Source organism: Tamandua tetradactyla, chromosome 7, assembly GCF_023851605.1.
Source record: "Tamandua tetradactyla isolate mTamTet1 chromosome 7, mTamTet1.pri, whole genome shotgun sequence".
NCBI classification, from domain to species: Eukaryota; Metazoa; Chordata; class Mammalia; order Pilosa; family Myrmecophagidae; genus Tamandua; species Tamandua tetradactyla.
In genome coordinates, this window is record NC_135333.1 from 99,459,688 (window position 1) to 99,485,672 (window position 25,985).

Below are 25,985 nucleotides of genomic sequence, written 5' to 3' on the forward strand. Positions count from 1 at the left end.
CAGCTATGAAGTCAGTTCTCCTGATGAAGAGCCCTTCTCATGAGCGCCATCAGCACATTAAGGTACAGTTCCATAATCACATCTTTACTTGTCAAAATACGTGCTTCCCATACAAAATCTCCACCTACACGTTTTTATTTACAGAGAATCTTGATACTTTTCAAAACACTAAGATTAACCTAGTGATAATCTGTGAAACTTTGTCCTTTTCAGAAATACTCTACAATATCCTTTATTGTCTTACAATAGACTGAAATAAGATTGAGAAAATGTTTGTTTGTAGTTGCAATAGTTATTTACATGCCACCTTCTAGCTTTCATTCTGTTTTATTGATTTTATTGATGTCCAAATCTTATCCATGCCATTTCATTCTAAATAGCTCAAATAAGTTAGAGGAATACCGTAAATATAAAAATGCTGTGGCTTACTCTTTAAAACATTTCATTTCAAACTGGCATCCTTTCATATAACTATAAAATAAGTCAACCCTAAATCTTTTTTTTCTGAAACTGTTCACCAAATATAAAAAGGTAGCAGCTAAAATCAGTAGATTTTTTGAATATGCTACCTAATGAAGATGTATGTGTTTGCTTCGAAGGCTGTGATCTCGCTGAGCTGGTTTTCATTCAGCTGTTTACACAGCCAACATTTCCTGAATGTGTGCTAAACACTCAAGACTAAGCTAATAACTGAAAATAGTGAATAAACTTAACCACTGATAGTGTAGTACTGTGTAAATCTGACATCATCCCCCTAAATAACTAATAAGTGTTTCTAATAACAAACACAGTGGTGAAACATTACCCCTGTAAGCAGACATTACTGTAACCTCTGCAAAACACAGCCAAGAAAATACATATTGCTCTCTCAGCCCTACATCCAGACAGCTACCTAATTGTTCAAGGTTCATATGGATTTTTATTGTAAGTCCAAGATTTTCCGTATACGTAATCACGTGAGCAATGTGTTTACCAAAAGAACTGTAAACTTATACTTACATATCATTATATAGTACTAACAAGAAATTTTTTAAAAAGTCACAAAACATAAATTATGATTTAGGTAACAGGTTTCTACTTAATGCAAATGTTTTAGATGCAAAAAAACCAAACAAACCATAACTTAGCCCCCTGCTATAGTTCTATTACAGCAACTTACCCGACAACCTATTTTTAAGATTTAGTTTATGCCTCACAACTCCACTTCTACAGATAAGAAATTAAAATAAGAAAACACTGACAAATTGAGACCTCAGTGTAATAAGTTAATCTGGTACTGTCACCAAGGATCATGTAAAACATCAGCACTGATGACTGATAAACTTAATAGTCAGATGGCAGCTAGAGAGACAACGGCTGGATGTAAAGAAGAACAAAAATCAATGTGTTACGACTGAACAGTCTCAAGTAAAAAGTAGGTGCTATATGGTCAACAAATGATCAACAAATGGGCAACTTTTAGTGAACTAAAAGTTCACTAAACTAAAAGTTCACTTTTAGTAAACTGTAAAAAAAAAAATTAAAATTAAAAAGACACCTGATATGCTGGTTTGAAAGTGCTGTGCACCCCAGAAAAGCCATGTCCTTTAATCATGATTCAATATTGTAGGGTGGAAACCTTTGATTAGAAAGTGTCCATGGAGACTGATCCACTCAATTGTGCATGTGACCTTTTCATTAAATTACTTCCATGGAGATGTGGCATACCCAGTGGTGGGTGTAGACCTTTGATTAGATGGAGACATGATTAGTTTACTGGAGTCCTTTAAAAAAGGGAGACACTTTGGAGAAAACACAGTAGCTTCAAAGCTGACAGAGACACAGACATCTGGAGATGCTTGGAGTGCCTACAGAGAGAGAAGACACATAGACACAGATGTTTGGAGATGCAGAGCCCAGCACACATGGCCATGTGCCTTCCTATGAGGTCTTAAGCAAGCCAGAACCCAGAACTGTGTCCCTGAGGAGCTAAGTGAAGGCCCACAGATGCTTAGAGGCCCCCTGGTAATGGAAATGGGAACAAGGACCAGCAGACACCATCCACAGGTCTTCCCACGTGACAGACACTGGCCTTCTTGAGTCCAGGTATCTTTATCTGGATGCCTTAGTTTGGACATTTTTATGGCCTTAGAACTGTAAACTTGTAACTTAATAAATTCCCTTTTTAAAATCATTTCTTCTCTGGAATATTGCATTCCTGCAGCATTCAGCAAACCAAAACAATGTAAAATGTAAAAACATAAACATAACAAATATTAATTTTAGCTGTATGACTTAGGGGGAAACCCCTCAAAGTAATTTGATATCAGTATTAAGCGGCTTGGCTAAGGTTAGTTACAGTACTGTGTTTATAGTAGAAGCAGAAAGATTTATTTGCTATAACAGAGTTAGATGTAATACTGTTTAAATAAATGAATAGAACAGTTTGTGCAAGTGTTACATAGTTTTTAAACCAAACTGCAAAACATATTAAGACCTGCACAAAATTCATAGTACTGGTGCTAAAAATAATGCACACATACACTCTTTTTTTTCAGACTCAGAGAATCTTCCCTATGCAAAGCACCGATGAGAGATTATAAAGATACAGTCATGATTAGCAGGCATCCCTTGCTGCAAAGAGCTTATATCTAGGACTCATCAAACAAAATAAGATTAAGTGTTATGATGGAGGTTTAAGTACAGTATAGGAGTAAGGATAAAAGAGTTATTTTGACAGAGGCTATTAGAAAAAGTTTCATGGTTGAAACATTTAAATTATTAACTGGCCAATGAAGAAAAGGAATATAATGAAGCAAGTCAACATTGAACATATGGTTCAAATTAATTTAAATTTTTAAATTGAGGTAAAAGTCACATGCAGCAAAATGCAAAGATCACCTTTGTACCATTCTAATAGTTTTCATAAACGTGCCCTTGCAACCATCACTCCAGTCAATAGGCAGAACATTTCTACCATTCCAGAAAGTTTCCTCCTTCCAGTCAATTCCCAGTTATATGTGACCACTGATTCAATTTCTGTCCCTACAGTTAAACTTTTGCATGTTGGTGAACTTCATAGTTCATAGTTCTCTTGTGTCTGGCTGCTTTCAATCAGCATAAATGTTCCTGAGACTCATTCATGTTGTTATTCCTTCTATTCCATTGGTTTATTTATCTGACTTTTCATACTCTCTTCATCATTTTGGCTCTATATAGTTAAGTCTTGAAATCAGTTAGTGACTCCTCCAATTTTGTTTTTATTTAAGACTGTTTTGGCAATTTTAGGTGTTTTCCTTTGCATAAAAATTTTAGAATCAACTTGACTATTTGAATGAATGGAAATGTTAACAGTGGACAGATCAGCCTTGTTATCAATCATTAGGGAAAGCATTTAGACTTTCACCATTAAGTATGAAGTTAGTGTAAGTTTTTTTGCAGATGTCCTTTACTATGTTGAGGAAGTTCTCTTTAATTCCTAGTTTGCAGAATGATTTTATCTGAATGAATATAATTATATCAAAAGTTTCCTCCACATATATTAAGATGATCATATGGGTTCTCCCCCTCAATTCTCTCAACATGGTGAACTGCACTAATTAATTTTCATAGGCTCAACCAACATGACGATTCCTGGAAAAACTGACTTCACAATGATGCATTGCTAGGTTTGGTTTACTAATATTAATAATATTTTAGGGATATTTGGTCTTTTTTCATGAGGGAAATTGGTCTAGAGTTTTCTCTTCTTATAGTAATTTAGGTAATAATATTCAGGTTATGCTAGCCTTAAACAAGTTGTGATGTGTTCCTACCTCTTCTATATTTTTGTTGGAGATTGGAGCTATTTCTTCCTTAAATGTTTTATAGAATTCACTAGTGAAATATTCTGGGTCTAGAGTTTTCCTTGTGGGCAGGCTATTAATAATTATTCACTGTTCTTAAATTAATACAGGGATATTCAGATTTTCTATTTTACCACATCTGTATTTAGTAAGGTGATTTTCAAGGAATTTTTCCATTTAAGTTGTTGAATTTATTTACACAAAGTTGTTTCGAGTATTCTCTTATTATAATTATAATGTACAAAAAGAATGATATCCCTTCTTTTCCTCCTGATACTGGTATTTTGCTTAACCTTTTTCTTTACTGTTTAATCCATCAGAGTTTATCAATTTAATTAATCTTTTCAAAGAACCAACTTTACTTTTTCTATTGTTTTTCTGTTTTCTATTACATTGGTTTTTGCTACCTTTATTACTTCATTCCTCTGTTTTCTTTGGGTTTCATTTGCTTATATTTTTCTAGCTTCTTAACATGAAATTAGATCACTGGCTTAAATCTTTCCTCTTCTATAATATTCACTAAAAGTTGTATATTTCCCTCTAAGCATTGCTGCTAGCTGCATTCCACAAATTTTTATATGTACTGAATTTATTTTCTTTCTGTTCAAACTATTTTCTAATTTTCTTTCTGATATTTTCTTAGACCCATCTGTTTTTTAGAGCCATGCTGGTTAATTTCCAAATATTTGGAGCTTTTCTGACTATATTATTTTTGTTGATTTCCCATTTAACTCTGTTGTGTTCAAAAACACATTCCTTAAGACTTCACTCTTAAAACTAAGATTTATTTTATGGTCAAGGATATGGTCAATTTTGGAGACTATCTGATGTGAACTTGAAAAGAATATGTACACTAGAGCTGTTGGGGATACTATAAATATCAATTATGCCAAGGCAATTTATGGTGTCAATCAGTTCTGTAACTTTATTTACTTTTTGTCTAGTTTCTATATGAGTCCAGATTTGTCTATTTCATCCTTCAGATTTTTTATTGTTGCTTTATGCATTTTGAATCTCTATTTGATAAACTACACATTTATTATCATCATCATCATTCCTAATGAACTGGCCCTTTTATTATGATTAAATGTCCCTCTTTATCTCCGGTAACACTCCTTGTCCTGAAGTTTACCTTGTGTGATTATTAATATAACCATGCCAGTTATTTTATAACCAACTTTGCTGCATGGTATATCTGCTCCCTCACCACCCTTTTACTTTTAACCTTTGTATGACATTACATTTAAAATGTGCCTTTTTTCAACAATATATATTTGCATCACTCTTTTAGAACAGCATAACAATCTTTTTCCATTTAATGTAATTTTGCTATGACTGAGTTAAGTATGGAGTTACTATCTTAACAGCAATTCTAATCCTAGGTATAAACCTGAGGAGATAAGCAAACATATATCCACACAAAAACTTGTACACTAAAGTTCATAGCAGTGTTATTCTTCATAATAGTCAAGTGGAAACAATCCAAATGCACATCAACTGATGAATGGATAAATAAAGCATGGTATATCCATACAATGGAATACTATTCAGCAATAAAAATAAATGAAATATCAATACATACTACAACATGAATGAAACTTGAAAACATTATCCTAAGTGACAGAAGCCAGTCACAAAGGACCACAAGCTGTATGATTCCATTTACATGAAGTATCGAGAAAAGGCAAACCTATATATAGAGAAAGTAGATTCATGGTTGCCTAAGGCTGGGGAAGGGGGATAGGAGATTGAGAGTTGACAGCTAAGGGATATGGGTTTCTTCTGGGGGTGATAAAAGGTTCTAAAATTGATTGTAGTGATAGGCGGACAGCTCTGTGAATTTACTAAATGGGTAAACTGGATTGCAGATTTTATTTCAATAAGGCTGTTTAAAAATCAAATCTTTAATGATATTTTCAAAATCCTCATTCCCCTTCCTTGTCAAATGAAATGACATACTTCTCAGCACAGAACGCATTTACTGTGACACAGTAACACTAGAAAAATATTTAACATTCAATCTCCTAATGGCAATTCTTATTTCTAGGTAAACTGATCTTCCAGTTGTTCAGCAGAAAAAAATTATTTCTGTAACATCTAAGCAGTAAGAGAACACTTCGACCAATTTGGCAGAGAAACTGACTTATACTTTTTCAACTACATCAAAATCTAAGAAGCTTTTCTGCTCATTTTGTCTTCTGTCTTAAACTCATCACTACTACTAAAGTTACCACTAATTGTTGCTTTTAGATGATAAACTCTTGAAAGCAGAATCATAAAGAACGTGGTTTTATCTGTTTGAGTCAGAAGTCTTGGCTGTAATCTCTGCCATGTAATAGTTATGGAGCTTTAGGCAAATGTTTAACTTCGCTGAGACTCAGTATTTTAATTTGCAAGATAGGAATAACAGCAGTTTTATCAATTCTCCAAATCTGAGTTAGGATCAAAAGATTATTAGTAGACTGTGAAATCATTCATCCCTCTAAAGGGAGCTAAAAAACCTGGGACACTGGGTATGTCATACGAAATCAAATATTAGTAACCTAAAGTACCAGTTCAGAGGAAATAACAAAAAAGGAACAGAAAAATAAACAAAATATTCAAATATTCAAACTCTTGAGAGATAGAGGACATCTTACTTTAAGATATATGAAAAACTGAGTGTCAGTAAAAATACATATATATGAGACATTTACACTGACATTTTCTTTAGAATTTTTAAAATATATTGCCACAAAAAAAACGAATTGTTATCTGTTGTTCAAATTACGAATAGTTATAATTGCTGGCAATTTCAGAGTCTGAAGTTAATGCTAAAGTAACACATCAGTATTTGATTGTAACAGTACTCCTGTTACTCCAAGAGTCAGATGAGGCACACATACCTCTACAGGTGCTAAATCATAGGAGATGACTGATAATACACAAAATTCACCTTTAACAAAAGTAAACATAGTTACAAATATACATGATAAAAAGTCTATTCATGCACTTTCTGAATATAGGATCACGTCCTCTATAAATAGTGAAAGTTTTACTTCTCCGATTTGGATACCTTGTATTTCTTTGTCTTGGCTATTGCTCTAGCTAGAACTTCTAGCACAATTTTGAGTAACAGTGGTGATAGTGGGCATCCTTGCCTTGCTCCCAAACTTAGAAGGAAAGCTTTCAATCTTTCACCACTGAGTACAATATTAGCTGTGGGTTTTTCATAAAAGCTCTTGATCAAGTTGAGGATATTTCCTTCAATTCCTATCTTTCAAAGTGTTTTTATCAAGATTCTGGATTTTGTCAAATGCCTTTTCTGCATCAACTGAGGCAATCATGTGGTTTTTCCCTTTCAATTTGTTAATGTGGTGTATTACATTAATTGATTTGCTTGTGTTGAACCACCATCCTTGCATACCTGGAATATAACTCACTTGATCATGCTGTATAATTCTTTTAATTTGATGTTGGATTTGATTTGCGGGTATTCTACTGGGGATTTTTGCATCTACGTTCATTAGAGAGGCTGGTTCTTAAGTTTCTTTTCTAGTAGTATCTTTATCAGCCTTTGGTGTTAGGGTTGACGCTTTCTTCACAGAATGAGTTAGGTAGTGGTGTTAAGGCCTCTTCAATGTTTTTGAAGCCTCTAAGCAGGGTTGGTTTTAATTCTTGGAATGACTGGTAAAATTGACCTGTGAAGCCATCTGGTCTTGGCCTTTTCTTTGGTGGTAGGTTTTTGATGAGTGATTCAATCTCTTTACTTGTGTTTGGTCTGTTGAGGTCTTCTACTTCTTCTGGAGCCAGCGTAGGTTTGTTGTGTGTTTCTAGGAAATTGTACATTTCATCTAAGTTGATGAACTTGTTAGCAAACATATATCCATAAGATCCTCTTATGTTTTTTTTTAACTTTTTTTTTAGTGTATAGTACAGCGTATATACAAAGAAAAGAATTTAAAAAGCAATAATTTTCAAAGCACTCTTCAACAAGTAGTTACAGGACAGATCCCAGAGTCTGTCATGGTGCTACCATATGATCTTCTCATATTTTTCCTTATAGCTATTACAGAATATAGGAGGCTAGAGGGCTTAAATATTTTGTTTTCATCACAACTGACTTTCTTTCCTTCTTTTTTTTGTTATATAAAAATAACATATATACAAAAAAGGTAAAAATTTCAAAGCACAGCACCACAATTAGTTGTAGAACATATTTCAGAGTTCGAAATGGGTTACAATTTCACAATTTTAGGTTTTTACTTCTAGCTGCTCTAAAATACTGGAGATTAAAAGATATATCAATTCAATGATTCAGCATTCATATTCATTTGTTAAATCCTATTTTCTCTGTATAACTTTACCATCACCTTTGATCTTTCCATCCCTCTCATAGCCTCTGTTTCGGCTACGGCAATTTAAAATTTTTCATATTGGAAGGGCCTGTCACTAATATGGGGTAGGGAGATGGAACTATCTGATGTTCTGGAGAGGCTGGGTTAGGTTTCAGGACTTACATGGACCAGGGACCCATTTGGAAGTTGTAGGTTTCTGGGGGTTACTCTAGTGCCTGGAACCCTTGTGGAATCTTATATATTGCCCTAGGTGTTCTTCAGGACTGGCTGGAATGGTCCTGAGTGGGGATTGGCAGGTTATGATAAGTAGCAAGGTCTAACTGAAGCTTGTGTAAGAGCAACCTCCAGAGTAGCTTCTCGACTCAATTTGAACTCTCTCTGCCACTGATACTTTATTAATTACACTTCTTTTACTCCTTTTGATCAGGAATCATCCCTGGGAGTCATCCCCCATGTAGCCAAGGAGACTTTCACCTCTGGATGAAAGTCTACATGTCCCATGTAGGGGGGAGGGCAATGATTTCACTTGCAAAGTTGAGCTTAGAGAGACTGATGCAACATCTGAGCAACCAAAGAGGTCCTCCAGAAGTAACTCTTAGGCATGCCGATAGGTAGTCTAAGATTCTCTGCTACCTACATAAGCTTCACAAGAGTAAGCCTCAAGATCGAGGGTATAGCCTATTGATTTGGGTGTCCCTAAAGTTTGATGCAGAATCAGGGGATTCCCTGACAGTAAAGTTTAACAGTTACATATTCTTTCTCCCATCCCTCAGGGGACTTTGCCAATACTTTTTGATTATCTGCTTAATATACTCTAGGATGTATCCAGGCATTACAATAATCTATACAGGACTAAAGGACCTCTTTCTTATTCTGGGCTCCCTGTGTTTCAATTGTTCAAATGAGCTATACAGATAGGTTGAATTAGGTTATGCACTACAGAAAATTTCAAACCAAACATGCCTTTCTGCCACTAGTCTCAAAGAGTATGTGTGATTCTAAAATATAGACACTGTTTTCCTTACCCCTATGTTCTGAATTATTTTAACCCCAACCTGTTCAACTTAGTTTTTATCTCTAAATATCAGGTTATATGTATAAAACAATCTCTCAAAATCCAGAACTAATAATCACCACTCTGGACTTAATGTGTCTGCTCTAAAAGCTTACAATCTAGGCACCTGTGTTCTTATAAGCATTTTCTAAAGGTGACCATACCATTGTTGTTCTTTTGTTTTTGGCTTATTTTTGCCACGCAAAATGTTTCACATGTTCATTCACATCGTTGCATGTCTCATGACTTTGTCCCTTTTTGTAGCCGCACAACCTTCATTCATGAGTATACATCATTGTTCGCCAATCTACTTCTCTATCAGTGCATCCTTCAGCCACCTGCGTTCATCGGGGATCATGTAGAGGGCCCAGAGTCCACAGTTCATCAACACTCTCAATTTAGATAATTTCATTGTTCCCAAGAGAAAGAAACCAATAAACACACCCTTGCCAAATAGGACATCTAAACCACCTCTTAACTCTTGTCCCTCCCCCCATTATTTATCTCTGCCGTTGCTGTGGGAGTGCTGATGGTTTCCTTCTGAACATGGTTCATAGCATGCAATAGTGGTTTTCCCCTGTACCCTGGACATAAACACTCTTTGTACAAGAATCATACCTTTGAAGTAATTCTTGCAAGAATTAATTTTTCTTTCTATTGTTAATCAGTGGGACACATAGGTCTATACAACCCCTTTCAATCTTGTTCATCTTCAATATGGTAATATTACTTATAGACCCACTAGAGAACCACCTTCATTCTTATCTATTCCCTTACAATGGAGTTCAACCTCATTAGCTAATGGTTCACCCATCTCTAGCTTCTGTGTATATCTAAGTCCCCTATATTCTTACATTACAATACTCTGATTATACCTTTATGGTGGTCATAAAAGTGGAATCATACAGTATCTTTTGTGTCTGGCTAATTTCACTCAGAATTATGTCCTCAAGGCTCATCCATCTTGTCATGTGCTTCAGGACATCATTTGTCTTACTGCTGCATAATACTCCATTGTATGTATATACCACATTTAGTTGATCCACTCGTCTGTTGATGGGCATTTGGTTTGTTCCCATCTTTTGGCGATTGTGAATAATGCTGCTATGAACATTGGTGTGCAAATGTCTGTTTGTGTAATTGCTTTCAGCTCTTCTGGGTATATACTAAGTAGTACTATTGCTGGCTCATAGGGCAACTTGATATTTAGTTCCCTAAGGGACCACCAGTCTACCAAAGTGGCTGCACCATTATACATTCCCACGAGCAATGTGTAAGTGTTTCAGTTTCTCCACATCCTCTTCAACATTTATAATTTCCTGTTTGCTTAATAGCAGTCATTCTTATAGGTGTGAGGTGGTATCTCATTGTAGTCTTGATCTGCATTTCCCTTATAGCCAAGGAAAATGAGCATCATTCATGTGCTTTTGAGCCATCTGTATTTGCATTTCAGAAAAATGCCTGTTCATATCTTTAACCCATTTTATAAATGGGTTGTTTGTTCTTGTTATTGAGTTGTACGATTTCTTCATATATACAGGAAATCAAAACTTTGCTCAATTTGTGAGTTCCAAATATTTACTCCCATTGAGTTAGCTGCCTCTTCACCTTTTTGACAAAGTCTTTTGAAGTGCAGAAGCATTTGATTTTGAGGAGTTTCCGATTTATCTATTTTTTTTCCTTTGTTGCTTGTGTTTTGGGTGTTAAGTTTAGGAAGCTACCTCCTATTATTAGGTCTTGAAGATGTTTCCCTACATTTTCTTCCAGAAGCTTTATGGTGCTAGTTCTTGTATTTAGGTGTTTTGATTCCCTTTGAGATAATTTTTGTGTAGGGTGTAAGATAAGGTCCTCTTTCATTCTTTGGGCTATTGATATCCAGTTTTTCCATGTCCAGTTATTGAAAAAACTAATTTGTCCCAGTTCAGAGGACTTGGGGGGCTTGTCAAAAATCAGTTGATGATACATTTGGTGGTCTATTTCTGCACTCTCATTTTGATTCCATTGGTCAATGCTCTATCTTTGTGCCAGTACCATCCTGTTTGGACCACTGTGGCTTTTAATAGGTTTTAAAGTCAGGGAGTGTTAATCTTCCCATTTTGTTCTTCTTTTTTAGGATGCTATTTGCTATTCAGGGTCTCTTTCCCTTCCAGATGAATTTGATAGTTAGCTTTTCCAAATCTTCAAAGTGTGTTGTTGGAATTTTGATTGGTACTGTGTTAAATCTGTAGATCAATTTGGGTAGAATTGACATCTTAACTATATTTACCCTTCCTATCCATGAGCAGGGAATGTCTTTCTACCTGTTTAGATCTCCTTTCATTTCTTTTAGCAATGTTACGTAGTCTTCTGTGTACATGTTCTTTACTTCACTAGTTACGTTCATTCCAAAGTACTTGATTATTATTATTATTATTATTTTGCATGGGCAGGCACCAGGAATTGAATACAGGTCTCCAGCATGGCAGGCGAGAACTCTGCCTACTGAGCCACCATGGCTCGCCCTGATTTTTTTAGTTGCTATTTTGAATGGCATTTTTTCCCTTAACTGACTCCTTAGCCAGGGCATTACTTGTGTATAGAAATGTTACTGATTTTTACACATTAATTTTATATCCTGCCACTTTGCTGAATTTGTTTATTAGCTCAAGTAACTTTGTTGTAGATTTCTCAGGATCTTCCAAGTATAGTATCATATCATCTGCAGATAATGAGAGCTTTACTTCTTCCTTTCCATTCTGGATGCATTTTATTTCTTTGTCCTGCCTGATTGCTCTAGCTAGGACTTCTAACACAATGTTGAATAATAGTGGTGACAGTGGGCATCCTTGTCTTGTTTCTAATCTTAGGCGGAAAGTTTTCAGTCTCTCTCCATTGAGTACAATGCTGGCTACAGTTTTTCATATATTCCCTTTATTATATTGAGGTAGTTATCTTTGATTCCTATCTTTTGGAGTATTTTTATCAGAAAAGTGTGCTGAATTTTTTCTGAGGCTTTTTCAGCATCAATTGAAGGTCGTGATTTTTTCCTTTTCTATTTGTTAATGTGTGTAAGAACCAAGCACTTAGGAATGAACTTAACTAGGGAAGCAAAGGACGTGTATACAGAAGACTATATAACATTGCTAAAAGAAATCAAAGGATATCTAAATGGGTGGAAAGACATTCCTTGTCATGGACAGGAAGGCTAAATATAGCTAAGATGTCAATTTTACCCAAATTGATTTACAGATTTAACACAGTACCAATCAAATTTCCAGCAACGTACCTTGAAGATTTGGAAAAGCTAACTATCTAGTTTGTTGGCATATAGTTGTTCATAGTATTATCTTATGATTAATTGATTTTCTTGAGTTGAACCATCCTTGCATTCCTGGTATAAACCCCACTTGCTCATGGTGTATAATTCTTTTAATGTGTTGTTGGATTCTATTTGCTAATATTTTACTGAAAATTTTTGCATCTATGCTCTTTAAGGAGATTGGCCTGTAGTTTTCCTTTCCTATGGCATCTTTACCTGGTTTTGGCATTAAAATGATATTAGCTTCATAAAATGAGTTAAGTAGAGTTCCTTTTCCTCAATTTTTTAGAAAAGTTTGAGTGCAGGATTCATGTTAGTTTCTTTTGGTATATTTGAAAAAATTCTCCTGTGAAGTCACGTGGCTCTGGGGTTTTCTATGTAGGAAGATTTTTGATGACTGATTGAATCTCTTTACTTGTGATTGGTTTGCTGAGATCTTCTATTTCTTCCTGAGTCAGTATAGCTTATTTGTGTGTTTCTATGAATTTGTCCATTTCATCTAAGTAAAAGTTTGTTGGTATATAGTTGTTCATAGTATCATCTTATGATTTTTTTTATTTCTTCAGGGTCTATGGTAACACACCTCTTCTCATTTCTGATTTTGTTTATTTGCATTCTCTCTTTTCTAATTTGTCAGTCTTGCTAGTGGCCCATCAATTTTATTGATTTTCTCAAAGAACCAACTTTCGGTTTTATTGATTCATTTGGTTGTTCTTTTGTTCTCCCATTCATTTACTTCTGCTTTAATCTTTGTTATTTCTCTTCTTCTATTTGCTTTGGGTTTAGTTTGCTGTTCTTTCTCAAGTTCCTCCAGGTATGCTGCAAAGTCCTCGATTTTTGCTCTTTCTTGTTTTTTAATATAGGCATTTAGGGCAATACATTTCCCTCTCAGCACAGCCTTTGCCACATCCCATAAGTTCTGATAAGTTGTATTCTCATTTTCATTCATCTCCAGGTAGCTACTGATTTCTCTAGCAATTTCTTCTTTGACCCACTGGTTGTTTAAGAGTGTGTTATTTAATCTCCATATATTTTTGAATGCTCTCATTCTTTGGTGGTTACTGAGCTCCAGCTTCATATCATTGTGATCAGAGAAAATGCTTTGAATAATTTCAATGTTTCTAAATTTATAAAGACCTGTTTTGTGCCCCAGCATATGATCTATTCTGAAGAATGTTCCATGAACACTAAAGAAGAATATTTCTCTTTGTGTTTTGGGGTGTAATGACCTACATATGTCTGTTAGGTCTAATTCATTTCAAGTTATATAACTTCTCTATTTCTTTGTTGATCTTCTGGCTGGTCATTTTATCTATAAAGGAGAGTAGTGTATTGAAGTCTCCTACTATTATTGTTGAAACATCTATTGCTCCCTTCAGTTTTGCCAATGTCTGTCTCATGTACTTTGGAGCTCCTTGATTGGGAGCATAAACGTTTATGATTGTTGTATCTTCCTGGTGAATTTACCCTTTAATTAGTATCTCTTATGTTCTTTTTTATTTCTTTTGAGTCAGTGATAATGATCCCTCTTTCATTTCTCATTTTATTTGTTTGCATCTTCTTTTTTTCTCTATCAGTCTAGCTAAGGGTTTGTCGATTTTATTGATCTTCTCAAGGAACCATCGTTTGGTTTTATTGTTTCTCTCTATTGTTTCTTTTATTATCAATTTAATTTGTTTCTGCTGCAATCTTTATTTCTTTCCTTCTGCTCACTTTAGGATTAGTTTCCTGTTCTTTCTCTAGATTCTCCAGGTGTTCAGTTAGGTGTGATTTTAGCTTTTTCTTTTTTTTCAATGCAGGCATTTATGGCTATAAATTTCCCTCCCAGCACTGCCTTCATTGCATACCAAAGTTACTCAAGCTCAGAAACAAGTTCAGCCAAGTGGCAGGATACAAGATCAACAGGCAAAAATTCAGTAGTGTTTCTATAAACTAGTAACGAGCTATCCAAGGAAGAAACCACAGGGAAAAAAAATCCATGTATAATAGCAACTAAAATAATCAAATATCTAAGAATAAATTTAATCAAGAATGTAAAGGATCTACATTTAGAAAACTACAAAACATTGCTAAAAAATATCAAAGAAGAACTAAATAAATGAAAAGACAATTCCATATTCATAGATTAGAAGGCTAAAGGTTTTGCCCAAATTTACCTACAGATTCAACACAATCTCTTCCAAGTTCCAACAGGAAAGGAAAACCCCATTATAAAATTCATTTGGAAGGGTAAGGGGCCTCAAATTGCCAAAGATTTCCTGAGAAAGAAATGAAGTTAGAGGACTCACACTTCCTGACTTTAAAGCATATTATAAAGCTTCAGTAGTCAAAACGGCAATGGTACTGGCATAAAGATAGACTCATTGATTAACAGAATCAAACTGCAAGTTCAGAAATAAATCCTAACATCTATGGTTAATTGATATTTGACAAGGATGCCAAGTCCACTCAACTGCGACACGACAGTCTCTTCCATAAATGGTGCTGGGAGACTGGATGTCTATTCCCAAAAGAATAAAAAAGAACCCCTATTTCATACCCTATATGAAAATCAACTCAAAATGGATCAAAGACCTAAATACAAGAGCCAGTACCATAAAATGTAAGGAAGGATCTTCAAGATATTGTGGTAGGTTGTGGTGTCTTAGACCTTACACCCAAAGTCCAAGCAATAAAAGAAAAAAAAGACAAATAGAAGCTCCTTAAAACTGAACACTTGCATGCTTCAAAGGACTTAATCCAGAAGGTGAAAAGGCAATGTGTTTAGTGGGAGAAAATATTTGGAAACCATATATCTGATAAGGGTTTGAAATCCAGAATATACAAAGAAATACTACAACTCAACAACAAAAAGATAATCCAACTAAAATATAGGCAAAAAGCATGAATAGACTTTTTTTGAAAGTAGAAACACAAATGGATTAAAAGCACAGGAAAAGGTGCTGAACTTCACCAGCTATTAACAAAATGCAAAACAAAACCATAATGAGGCATCAATTCACACCTACTAGAATGGCCACTACTAAACAAGCAGAAAACTTCAAGTGTTGGGAGAGAATGAGAAGAAACAGGAACACTTCTTCATTGCTGGTAGGAATGCAAAATAGCACAGCCACTGTGGAAAAGTTTAGCAGTATCTCAGGAAGCTAAGTATAGAACTGCCATATGGTCCAGCAATCCCACTACTAGGTATATACCCAAAAGAACTGAAAGCAGGGGTGCAAACAGACCTTTAGCACACTGATGTTTGTAGCGGCATTATTCACAATTGACAAATGATAGAAACAACTCATGTGTCCATCAACCAATAAATGGATAAATAAAATGAGGTATATGCATACCACAGAATATTATTGAGCTGCAAGAAGAAATAAAGTCCTGATTTATGTGACAACATGGATGAACCTTGAGGACATGGAGTGAAACAAGGCAGACACAGAAGGACAAATATAGTATGATCTCACTAATATGAACTATAATGAGCAAATTCATGGAGTCAATAATTAGAATGTATGTTACCAGAAGATAGAATGAGGATATAGAATAGGTAGCTGATGTTTAATTTGTGCAGAATTTTTAAATAAGGTTGATTGTAAATGTTTGGAAACAGAGGTGCTGGTAGCACATTACTGCATGTATAAATAAACAGCATCGAAGTGTATGTGACTGTGGTTGATAGGGGAAGTTTAGGGTCATGTATATCACTAAAAGGAAAGCTAGAGGATGAAAACAAGGGACTAAAAATCATGAACCTGTTGACGATGATGAATGTGGTTAATAGTACAAACACAACACTTTTCTTCCATGAATTAAAACAAATGTATGTCACAACTACAAGGTGTTAGTAATAGGGTGGCTACCCCTCTCTACGTGGGACATGACTCCCAGGGGTGTGGACCTTCCTGGCAATGTGGGACAGAGATCTTGGAATGAGCTGAGACTCAGCATCAAGGGATTGAGAAACCTTCTCGACCAAAAAGGGGAAGAGTGAAATGGGACAAAGTGTCAATGGCTGAGAGATTCCAAATAGAGTCGACAGGTTATCCTGGAGGTTATTCTTACGCAGTAAGTAGATACCACCTTGTTGTTCAAGATGTAGCGGAGAGGCTGGAGGGAACTGCCTGAAAATGTAGAGCTGTGTTCCAGTAGCCATGTTTCTTGAGGATGACTGAATAATGACACAGCTGTCACAATGTGACTGTGTGATTGTGAAAACCTTGTGTCTGATGCTCCTTTTATCTGCCTTGTCAACAAAAGAGTAGAACATATGGAATAAAAATAAATAATAGGGGGAAAAATGCTAAAATAAATTTAGTTTGAAATGCTAGTGACCAATGAAAGCGAGGGGTAAGGGGTATGGTAGGTATAATTTTTTTTTTCTTTTCTGTGTTCATTTTATTTCTTTTTCTGAATTAATGCAAATGTTCTAAGAAATGATGAATATGCAATGAAGTGATGATATTGTAAATTACTGATTATGTATGTTGATGTTTTATTTTGTTTCTTTATTTTTTAATTAATAAATAAATTTTAAAAATAAATACATAATCATAGGGTGGTATATGGGGAAAACTACAGACTACAGTTAATAGCAGTATCTTCATGCTCTTCCATCAATTGTAACAGAGGTACTACACCAAAGCAAAATGTCATTAATGGGGGGGTATAAGGGACAAAGGGGTTTTCTTTCCGGAGCTATGAAAATATTCTAAAATTGATTATGGCAATGTAAACACAGCTCTGTGATTATACTGAGAGCCATCTGTACATTGGGATGAAATGTACAGTTGAGAATAAAGCTGTGTTTTTGTTTTTGTTTTTGTTTTAAATGTATTTGTGCAAACAACAAAAGTTCAAAGTGATTTGGTTTGTCAACGTCTTGGTCTGAACCCAATATAGTTTCCTCATCTTATTTTATTTGACTTCTCCACCCCGGGGCTCTTCAGTATTGCTGGAAAAATTCACATAAGCTTTTATGTGAATTTTTTGTCTATACTGCAAAAACATGGCTCTAACTTCTGTTGGGATTCCACTGTTACTTGGTAATTCTTTTTCTGTTTCTCCTTTTCCTTCTCTTAATTCTCATGGCAGCCGTAAACATTTGGCATTTTTTCCTCTAAACCTCTGTCTTACCAATTCCAGGCCCATGTTTGCTGATAAATAAATCAAAGACCATAAAAGTCCATAACATGTTTCCTCAAGCTTCCCTACAACATCGAAGAAATTACATGATACGTGGCAGCCATCTTTCACTCATTTGATTAGAACAGTATAATAATGTGAATCATCATTCATTGTGCATTTGCCATGTGCTGTAAACTGGGATAAATGCTTGACTTATATTAACTTAGTTCCCATAACAATCTTGCAAGTATTTTTGGCCCCATTTTTCCCAAATAGAACAGTGAGGCTTAGAGGACTTAAATAACTTGTCCAAGGTTCACAGCTAGTGAGGGCTAGAAAACAGATTAGAATCCAGGTCTGTCTATATCACCCTGCTTCTGAAGAGGGATCTAAGCCTCTCCCCAAGACCTTCACTTGTGTGCAGGGACACTAGTTCAAAAATTATTCTCACTATTGTATGAATTTTCTGTTTCCTAGGAAGCATGACGAAAAAAATTGATATTTAAGTCAAAAACATGGCTTATGCTTTTTATTTAAAAACAGATTCTAACTAATAAAAAGTATACATGGTTTTAATATATAATAGCCACATTAGTAAATTTTTAACAAAATGTAAATAGACAATTTAGGTCTTCTTAAAGACAAGTGGGTAGAATGATTAATTTATTTCCACTGAGTTTCTAAGAAAAACTCAAAATACTAGGTTATGCCAATAATCATCATCATCTTCCACTTCTGTTCATCTACAGAGTAAAAAAGAAAGATGAATTTCCTGCTTCTTCCAGTCTCCAGTAATTTCTCACTTTGGCAGAGATTCCTTCAAAGATGGAAAACAGTTTGCCAAAATCTGCAGAGAGAGCTACTGCTTCAAATAATTGTGTCCTCTCTTCAAGAGCCCTGGCAAATGTAAGCCCTCACTGACTTTGATGAATTTTCTAACATAACTGTTAATAAAGTCTCACTGGTTTAAGTCTTTAGTGGCTCGTCTTATGCAAACATTTTTTGTGCTGCTTACAGGAAGTATAATTCCTTATACCTACAGCACATCAAGCCCTCTTCCTTAACTTCAACCCTGTAAATGCTATGCAAATAAGAGTTTGAGTCTGTCTTGCTCAGTATTCTATCCCCAGCACCAACAAAGAGTCTATGCTAAGTAAACATTTATTTAAATAAATGGTGGCAAGGAAAAAAGTTAGTGATAATATGTAACTTGTTGTGCCTTTTTTTTTTGTATGGGCAGGCACCGGGAATCAAACCCAGGTCTCCCGCATGGCAGATGAGAACTCTGCCACTGAGCCACCATGGCCGACCCCTTGCTATGCCTTTTAAAAAAACTCTCCTGTAACAATTACATAAATCTGCTGTTTTGAATACTATAAAGACATCAAAATCCAGAGTCCATAGTATCTTTAAGCTTAACATAAGACTAAATAGTTTTTACAACATTCAGTGTGAATTTAAAGCATTTTAAAAAACATTTTTCTAAGCCTTCTGGACTAAAAGAGGGAAGCGAGAAATGAGACAAAATAACGTGTCAGTGGCTGAGAGATTTAAGAGTCAACACGTTATACTGGAGGTTATTCTTATGCATTATATAGTTATTTCTTTTTAGTTTATGGTGTGTTGGAGTGGCTGGAGGGAAGTACCTGAAACTGTTGAGCTGTGTTCCAGTAGCCTTGATTTTTGAAGACAATTGTATAAAGGTATAACTTTTTTCTTTTTATTGTATAATATAACAAACACAAAGCAAAGGAAGAGAAAAAAACAATAGTTTTCAAAGGACTCTTCAACAAGCTATGCAAAAAAAACGATAAATTTCAAAGCACAGGGAGGGCCATGGTGGCTCAGCAGGCAAAGTTCTCGCCTGCCATGCCAGAGACTCAGGTTCAATTCCCAGTGCCTGCCCATGCAAAAAAAAAAAAAAAATTTCAAAGCAAAGCACAACAATGAGTTGTAGAACAGATTTCAGAGTTTTGTATGGGTTACAACTCCACAATTTTAGGTTTTTACTTCTAGCTGCTTTAAGATACTGGAGACTAAAAGAAATACCAATTTAATGATTCAGTAATCATACTCAGTTGTTAAACCCTACCTTGTCTGTAAAACACCACCAACACTTTTGATATTTCTATCCCACTCTTTAGGGATATCTGGGTTATGGTCATTAACTTTTTCATGTTAGAAGGGGCTGCCAATAATATAGGGTAGGGAGATGGAACTAGCTGATGTTCTGGAGATGCTGGCCCCCCTGCATTTCAGGATTTATCTGGAGGTTGTAGGTTTCTGGAAAGTTGCCCTAGTGCATGGAACTTTTGCAGAATCTTATATATTGCCCTAGGTGTTCTTTAGAATGGTTTCGATTGGGGTTTGGCAAGTTATGATATGTAGTAATGTCTAAATGAAGCTTGTATATGAGTGACGCCCAGAGTAGCCTCTCAATTCTATCTGAACTCTCTCAGCTACTGATACTTTATTAGTTACATTTCTTTTTCCCCTTTTGGTCAGGATGGAATTGCTGACAGCCACAGTGCCAGGGCCGGATTCATCTCTGGTAGTCATCTCCTACGCCGCCAGGAAAACTTTCACCATGTTATGTCCCTCATAGTGGGGAGGGTAATGATTTCTCTTAAAGAGTTGGGCTTAGAGAGAATGAGGCTACATAAAGATAAAACTTTTATAATGTGACTGTGGAATTGTGAAACCCTTGTGCTCCTTTTATCCAGGGTATGGACAGATGAATAAAAAAATATGGATTAAATAAATAATAGGGGGGACAAAGGATAAAATAAATTGGGTAGATGGAAATACTAGTGGTCAGTGAGAGGGAGGGATAAGGGGTAAGGTATGTACGAGTTTTTTCTTTCTTTTTTATTTCTTTTTCTGGAGTGATGAAAATGTACTAAAAAATAATCAAGGTGATGAATATACAATTATTTGATGATATTGTGAACGACTGATGGTATACCATATATGGAATATATGTGTGTGTGAAGATTTCTCAATTAAATACTAAAAATTAAAAAAAGAATCACTAACACCTCCACAAAAGTGAAAGCACATAACTTTATGAGAAATTTCAATATGGAGCTTCTGATTATTATCTATTATTCTGCCACTGCCATGTGATTTTTTTTTTTTTAACATGGGCAGGCATTGAGAAACACCCAGGTCTCCAGCATGGCAGGCGAGAACTCTGCCGCCACCACTGCCCACCCTGCCATATAATTTTCATCGTATCTTTACAATATATTTTCATATTTGCCATGTAAAATTTCTTCTTCTTCTGACAAAAATTTCTGACTATTTTCGCCTGTTCTATTCTTCCATATGTACTTCAGAATTGCTGTGTTAAGCTCATTCCCTATGAGAGTTGATTCTAATTAAACTAAATTTATTTTTAAAATAAAAAAAATCATTTTTCTCATCTCTTTTAATTCAAAATAAGCCAAGTAATGATCAAGTAATAATTTGTACATTTTATATCTACATATATAACACCTTTTTGCATAGCTATATCTATCCCTTTAAAAACTGGGATTCTTATAGATCAAAATGTAGCTTCTTGAATCCAAAAAGGACATTAGCTGTATCTGCAATTCATACACAGCTTGCCAATCACTGATATAATTCAAGAACTCCATGCATATTTATTACTGCATTCATTTTTAAACAAATATTGCAAAAGATTACACACAGTGTGAGAAATGTCACCTAAATGCTAAAAAGTCCTGTAAATATCAATTCTTAATGGTAGGTTCCATGCCTACCATTAAAATAAATATCAGCTTCTTTTTCACTTTCAATTTTGCTGAATGCCACCCATCTCTAAATTAACTATAATGAATCAAAATGCTACTTTTGTATTGCTTCGATCATTTCTCAATTCTTCTCTCATCTCTCCAAAGCATGGTTTATTTGAAAAATTAAATATAAGAATTATTTACTGACCTCCATCCATCTTTTTGGAGATAACTGAAGGCGCCATCAACAACACTTGCAAAGAACTGCCCTCCTGTGATGAAGAGGGTATTGATGGTAACTAATCTGCCTCTTAAATTGGGTGGTGAGACCTCGGCGATGTACACTGGCACTGTCATAGAAGCAATGCCTAGAAAGAAACAATGTGGAGTAAGCATAAGGCATTTACTCATGATTTCCATTGTTATCAATATTAATACTAGATTAAGACACACACACATATGGACTTTGTATACTACTTTAAACAAAGGCTTAGCACACATTTAAAACTTCTGTTTATAACTCAGTTAAGGCCATTGCAGATAAGTAAAAAAAAGAATGTGGGATATGCATCTCAGGTATCATTTTTCATATTATCATCTGAAAGCCTATAAATGAAAATACCTCTAAGGATCTAAACTTTAGAACACATATAAATGTGCTCTGTCATTTTTTAGTGACTAAAAATAAAATAAAATGCTCTCTAGACAGAATATAATTACTGAAATGTTTTTAGTCTATATGGAAATGTAATCAGACAATAGTGAGAATAAAAAATTATTCCGAATACATATTAACTATCCAGTCATCATTTATAGTAGATGCACCAAAACTTTTAATTGGTTTACTGACAAGAAAACCATACATTAAGTCCTCTTATTCAATCGGCTACATGTACATTTCAGAAATTGCTTATATTATAAAGTGCTCTGGGATTTTACTTCCGTCAAAAGCAGATAATCTGAGCCATAAAATAGATGCTTTTATAGCTAAGGTGTTTTTGGTTATAACTGCTTTAAATTTGTTTCTATCTAAAATTATTGCCGCATTAAGCCATGGTAGTGGTTCTCAAACATTACTGATCACCAGAATCACCTCTGTGGTTATTTATTTATTTATTTTTTAATAAAGATGCTCTTACTTCACGCATCCAGGACCTACTAAAAATGAAACTACAGAGGTGAGGGACAGGCTTGTCTTTCAGATAGCCTCCAGAAATGATTCTGATGCTCACTACACATTTCAAACTACAGTCTATGGAACAGAAATCTGATCCAATTCAAAACTGCATCTGAAGGAAAATCCAAGCCCTGATGGCCCATATCGAACTCACTTCCCAATGGTACTTCCAATTTCCAAATATGTCTGACTATTTAAACTAAAACGAATACCTAATTAATATATGCCAAGAGCCCAGTGGAAAAAAATTATCAGGAATACTTGAAGTTAACTCAGTCCTTTCACATCTCTAGATGCTATAAATTGATCCCTAGATTAACTCAGAACATCAAAGGTTGCATAACAGCCCCATGTAGAATTGCTTTTAATGACCTGATCTTTGACCAGATGCTAAAAATGGTCTGTATTGAAGGTGGCAGCACTAAGAAACCTGCTACTGTGTGCTCTGTACAAGGGCTGTTGAAGGTGGTATTTACTACATTCCAGACAACAGGAGACATTTCTCTTTAGTCTCAGTAACTGCCATAGTTCTGCTTCTCAATAACTGATCTGCATTTGTTTGGGGGCACTATAAATCACGTACACATCTTTTATTTCTTTATGGAGGTAGGCAGAAAGGTGCACCTTGATAAGTGTTTTGGATTTCATGGTATTTCTATTTTGAGCTAAATTCCTTCCTGATGCCTTAAGTTTGCAGTTTTGCCTATTTTAATTATATTATTTGTTGCTATATTTATTTGCTTTGTTCCCTCTGGGACTGAGAGCAAGATTTATTTAAACTAATAAATATTTTCTTCTAGAGTGTTCCATGTATTGTTATATAACTACTGGTATTTATTAAATCTGCACACAAATGAAACCAATAAGTCTCAGAACTACACACTGTTATTTGCTACCGTAGTGCTCAATATATGCAGATGAAAATTTCCCTGTGCTTTTGAGTTTTATTTTTTAAAAAAGCATGTGTTAAAGTACAAATAGACTCTATGATTAAATCATCATCTAACTAGCTGAAAGTTTCCATCTGATTGCTAATAAACTTAATAGCACAGACCATCCTTAATTGCCTTTCATTCAACTTGAAAAGAGGAAACATTTCCTGCAAATGCTGATACGTTAATTTATATAATCTTTTTAGTTCTTTTACTATTAAAACATTTCAATAAACTTTCAAAAATCAAACAACAGTAATTTATTTTCAGGATTTCTTTTTATATTCTGGCCTAGCTATAAACAGCAATTCAGTTGCTCTCTTGGCCAGAGATCTTTATTCCCACCTAGCTTAGAGAACTGAGCAAAGGAAATCAGGAACATGGTTTTAGGCAGCACATGCTTGTCGCAAAGCCCATAGATTTTACTTGATAGGAAATGCAGAGATGTCTTCAGGTCCTTAAAGCTTAAATATTTAAGGTAAACACAAATTTGAAAGTAAAAGGTAATGTCAAACGGAAAAGACTGAAGAACTAAAAAAAGACTCATAAAATTTAGAGTTGGAAAGAAGTTCTGAAAATTTCCAACATGTGAGGGTCCAATGGTAGAGGAAACTGAGAAGGAATGGCCAGCAAGCATCTACTCTACCCATGAATGCTCGGTTATTTCTGAAAGTCTTTCTTATAGTATCATGTAGAATCATTCTATCAATCGGTAGGTGGAACAGGTCTCACTCATTATCTCCTTAAGAGGGGTAAACAGAATTCACAAAGTCACATTGCACGTTAATGCCAAAGCTGGTCTCACTGATTCAGGTCCTAACCTTTGCTAAACAACCTGCCTGGTGTAATCGGAGCCTGTAAAGTACCACTCACCGGCTAAGTGCCATGCCTCTGTATAGGAATGGGATCCTTCTGACATTTCTCAGAACATTTTACTTTTCGCTCTAGTCTTAGCTATCACACATGAACTTCTGGAGGCAGGGAGGTCTCACCTCCCCAACAGCCCCACCTCTACTGCATGTTATGCAACTTACTGCCACCAGGGGTCATGCTAACAAACTTGGACCAACAAGGAAAAATGAGAAATGAAGATGATTAATGTATAACTGTGAGCTAGTTAAGTTTAAATCCATAAAACTGCTTTATGAAACTGGAGAACTATAAACGAATGTTGATGGCTGGGGAGAAGAGAAGGCGCCACGTTCACTTTATTTCTATTCATTCCTCTGACATGCCTATGCTAAGCGTAGGTCCCGCTGATTTATCAATCAATAAAAATAACCCACGCAAACAGAAATTTATGGATTTCCATATATGAAGTCTACTATTGAAAAAATGAGGACATGAGGGCTATCTGACTCCAAAATCTCCTGTCCACTTTGTAAAAACAAGTGGAATTATGTCTCTAGACAAAGATTACTGTTTTAATGAAGGATTTTTAAGTAGCAATACATAAATTTAGGGTCTTTTTAAATCACTATTATGCATTTGCACAATTCATCCCTAGGTCTGAACAAATCACAGCACCATTCAAATAAACAAATAAGAACTGCCCCTGTTATTCAACCTTAAATCTACTGTAAAGAAACAAAATGTAACAAGGCTCACTTTTTCACTCAGATGTCAAAAAACAAAAAATGAAAGTATGAAATGCCCAAAACTAAGAGTTAGGGGCTGCAAAAATGGATGTAATCAATGATATTTATTTATAGTATAGGAGAGCTCTATGAAGAGCTTTGATTCTTCCCTATTCTAATAATTAAATCAAAATATTTTTATTAAAAATAAATGTTTGATAAAAGTAGGACAAGTTCTTAATAGTCCATGCCAATTCCTGAATTGAAATTAACACAAGGGGAATGCAGTAGTACGAGTTCCAATAGACAGCTTATTAGAGTAAGCATAGCCACAAAAATCTATGATGGTACTGTTTCTGAATATTGTTAAAAAGTCTGATTTCAGATTCCTGTTTTGAGGCCCTGGCTGCAAAAGTAAAAAACCGGAGACCGACCAGCTAGTGCAAACAGCCTAATGCCCCTTCCCAAAGGGACCAGAGCCCTCAGGAGTGTATGGACAGGGAGACGGGACTAGGAAGTATAAGCCAAGTTGCATTCCCTGAGCATGCTCCCCTCCCACACCCCACCCCAGGCCCACAACCTGCAACTCACCCCACACTCCACACACCTGAACCCCATCACCTGCCCCCCAACTGTTCTCCAAGCGCACCCACCCAGACCCCTGACCACCCCTGCGTGTACCTGCTCCACACCCCTCCTCTGAGGGTGCTCACGCCTACCCCAGCCCCACCCACCTCCCACTCACAAGCACACAGTTCGGCCCCACCCCTGTGGAGACCTACCCACCAGCGCCTGGCCCTTCAACCTCCCCCTCCCCTTCCCTGCCCCTGCAGGCAGTCACAGGCGCATCCAGGCTGTGGGGGCTCAACTTCATTCCCAGGCTCTACCCACCATCAGCCCATACAGTCACACAAACCCACAC

General features: G+C 35.6%; 1 protein-coding gene across 1 annotated transcript in view; it reads right to left on the reverse strand.

Moving 5' to 3' along the window:
- Window positions 1–25,985, reverse strand: part of SLC2A13 (solute carrier family 2 member 13) — a 359,669-nt gene that overhangs the window by 276,181 nt on the left and 57,503 nt on the right. The window contains exon 2 of the mRNA XM_077170529.1: window positions 21,586–21,745. Within this exon, the coding sequence (XP_077026644.1) occupies window positions 21,586–21,745 (160 nt within the window). The remainder of the gene's footprint in view (window positions 1–21,585; window positions 21,746–25,985) is intronic.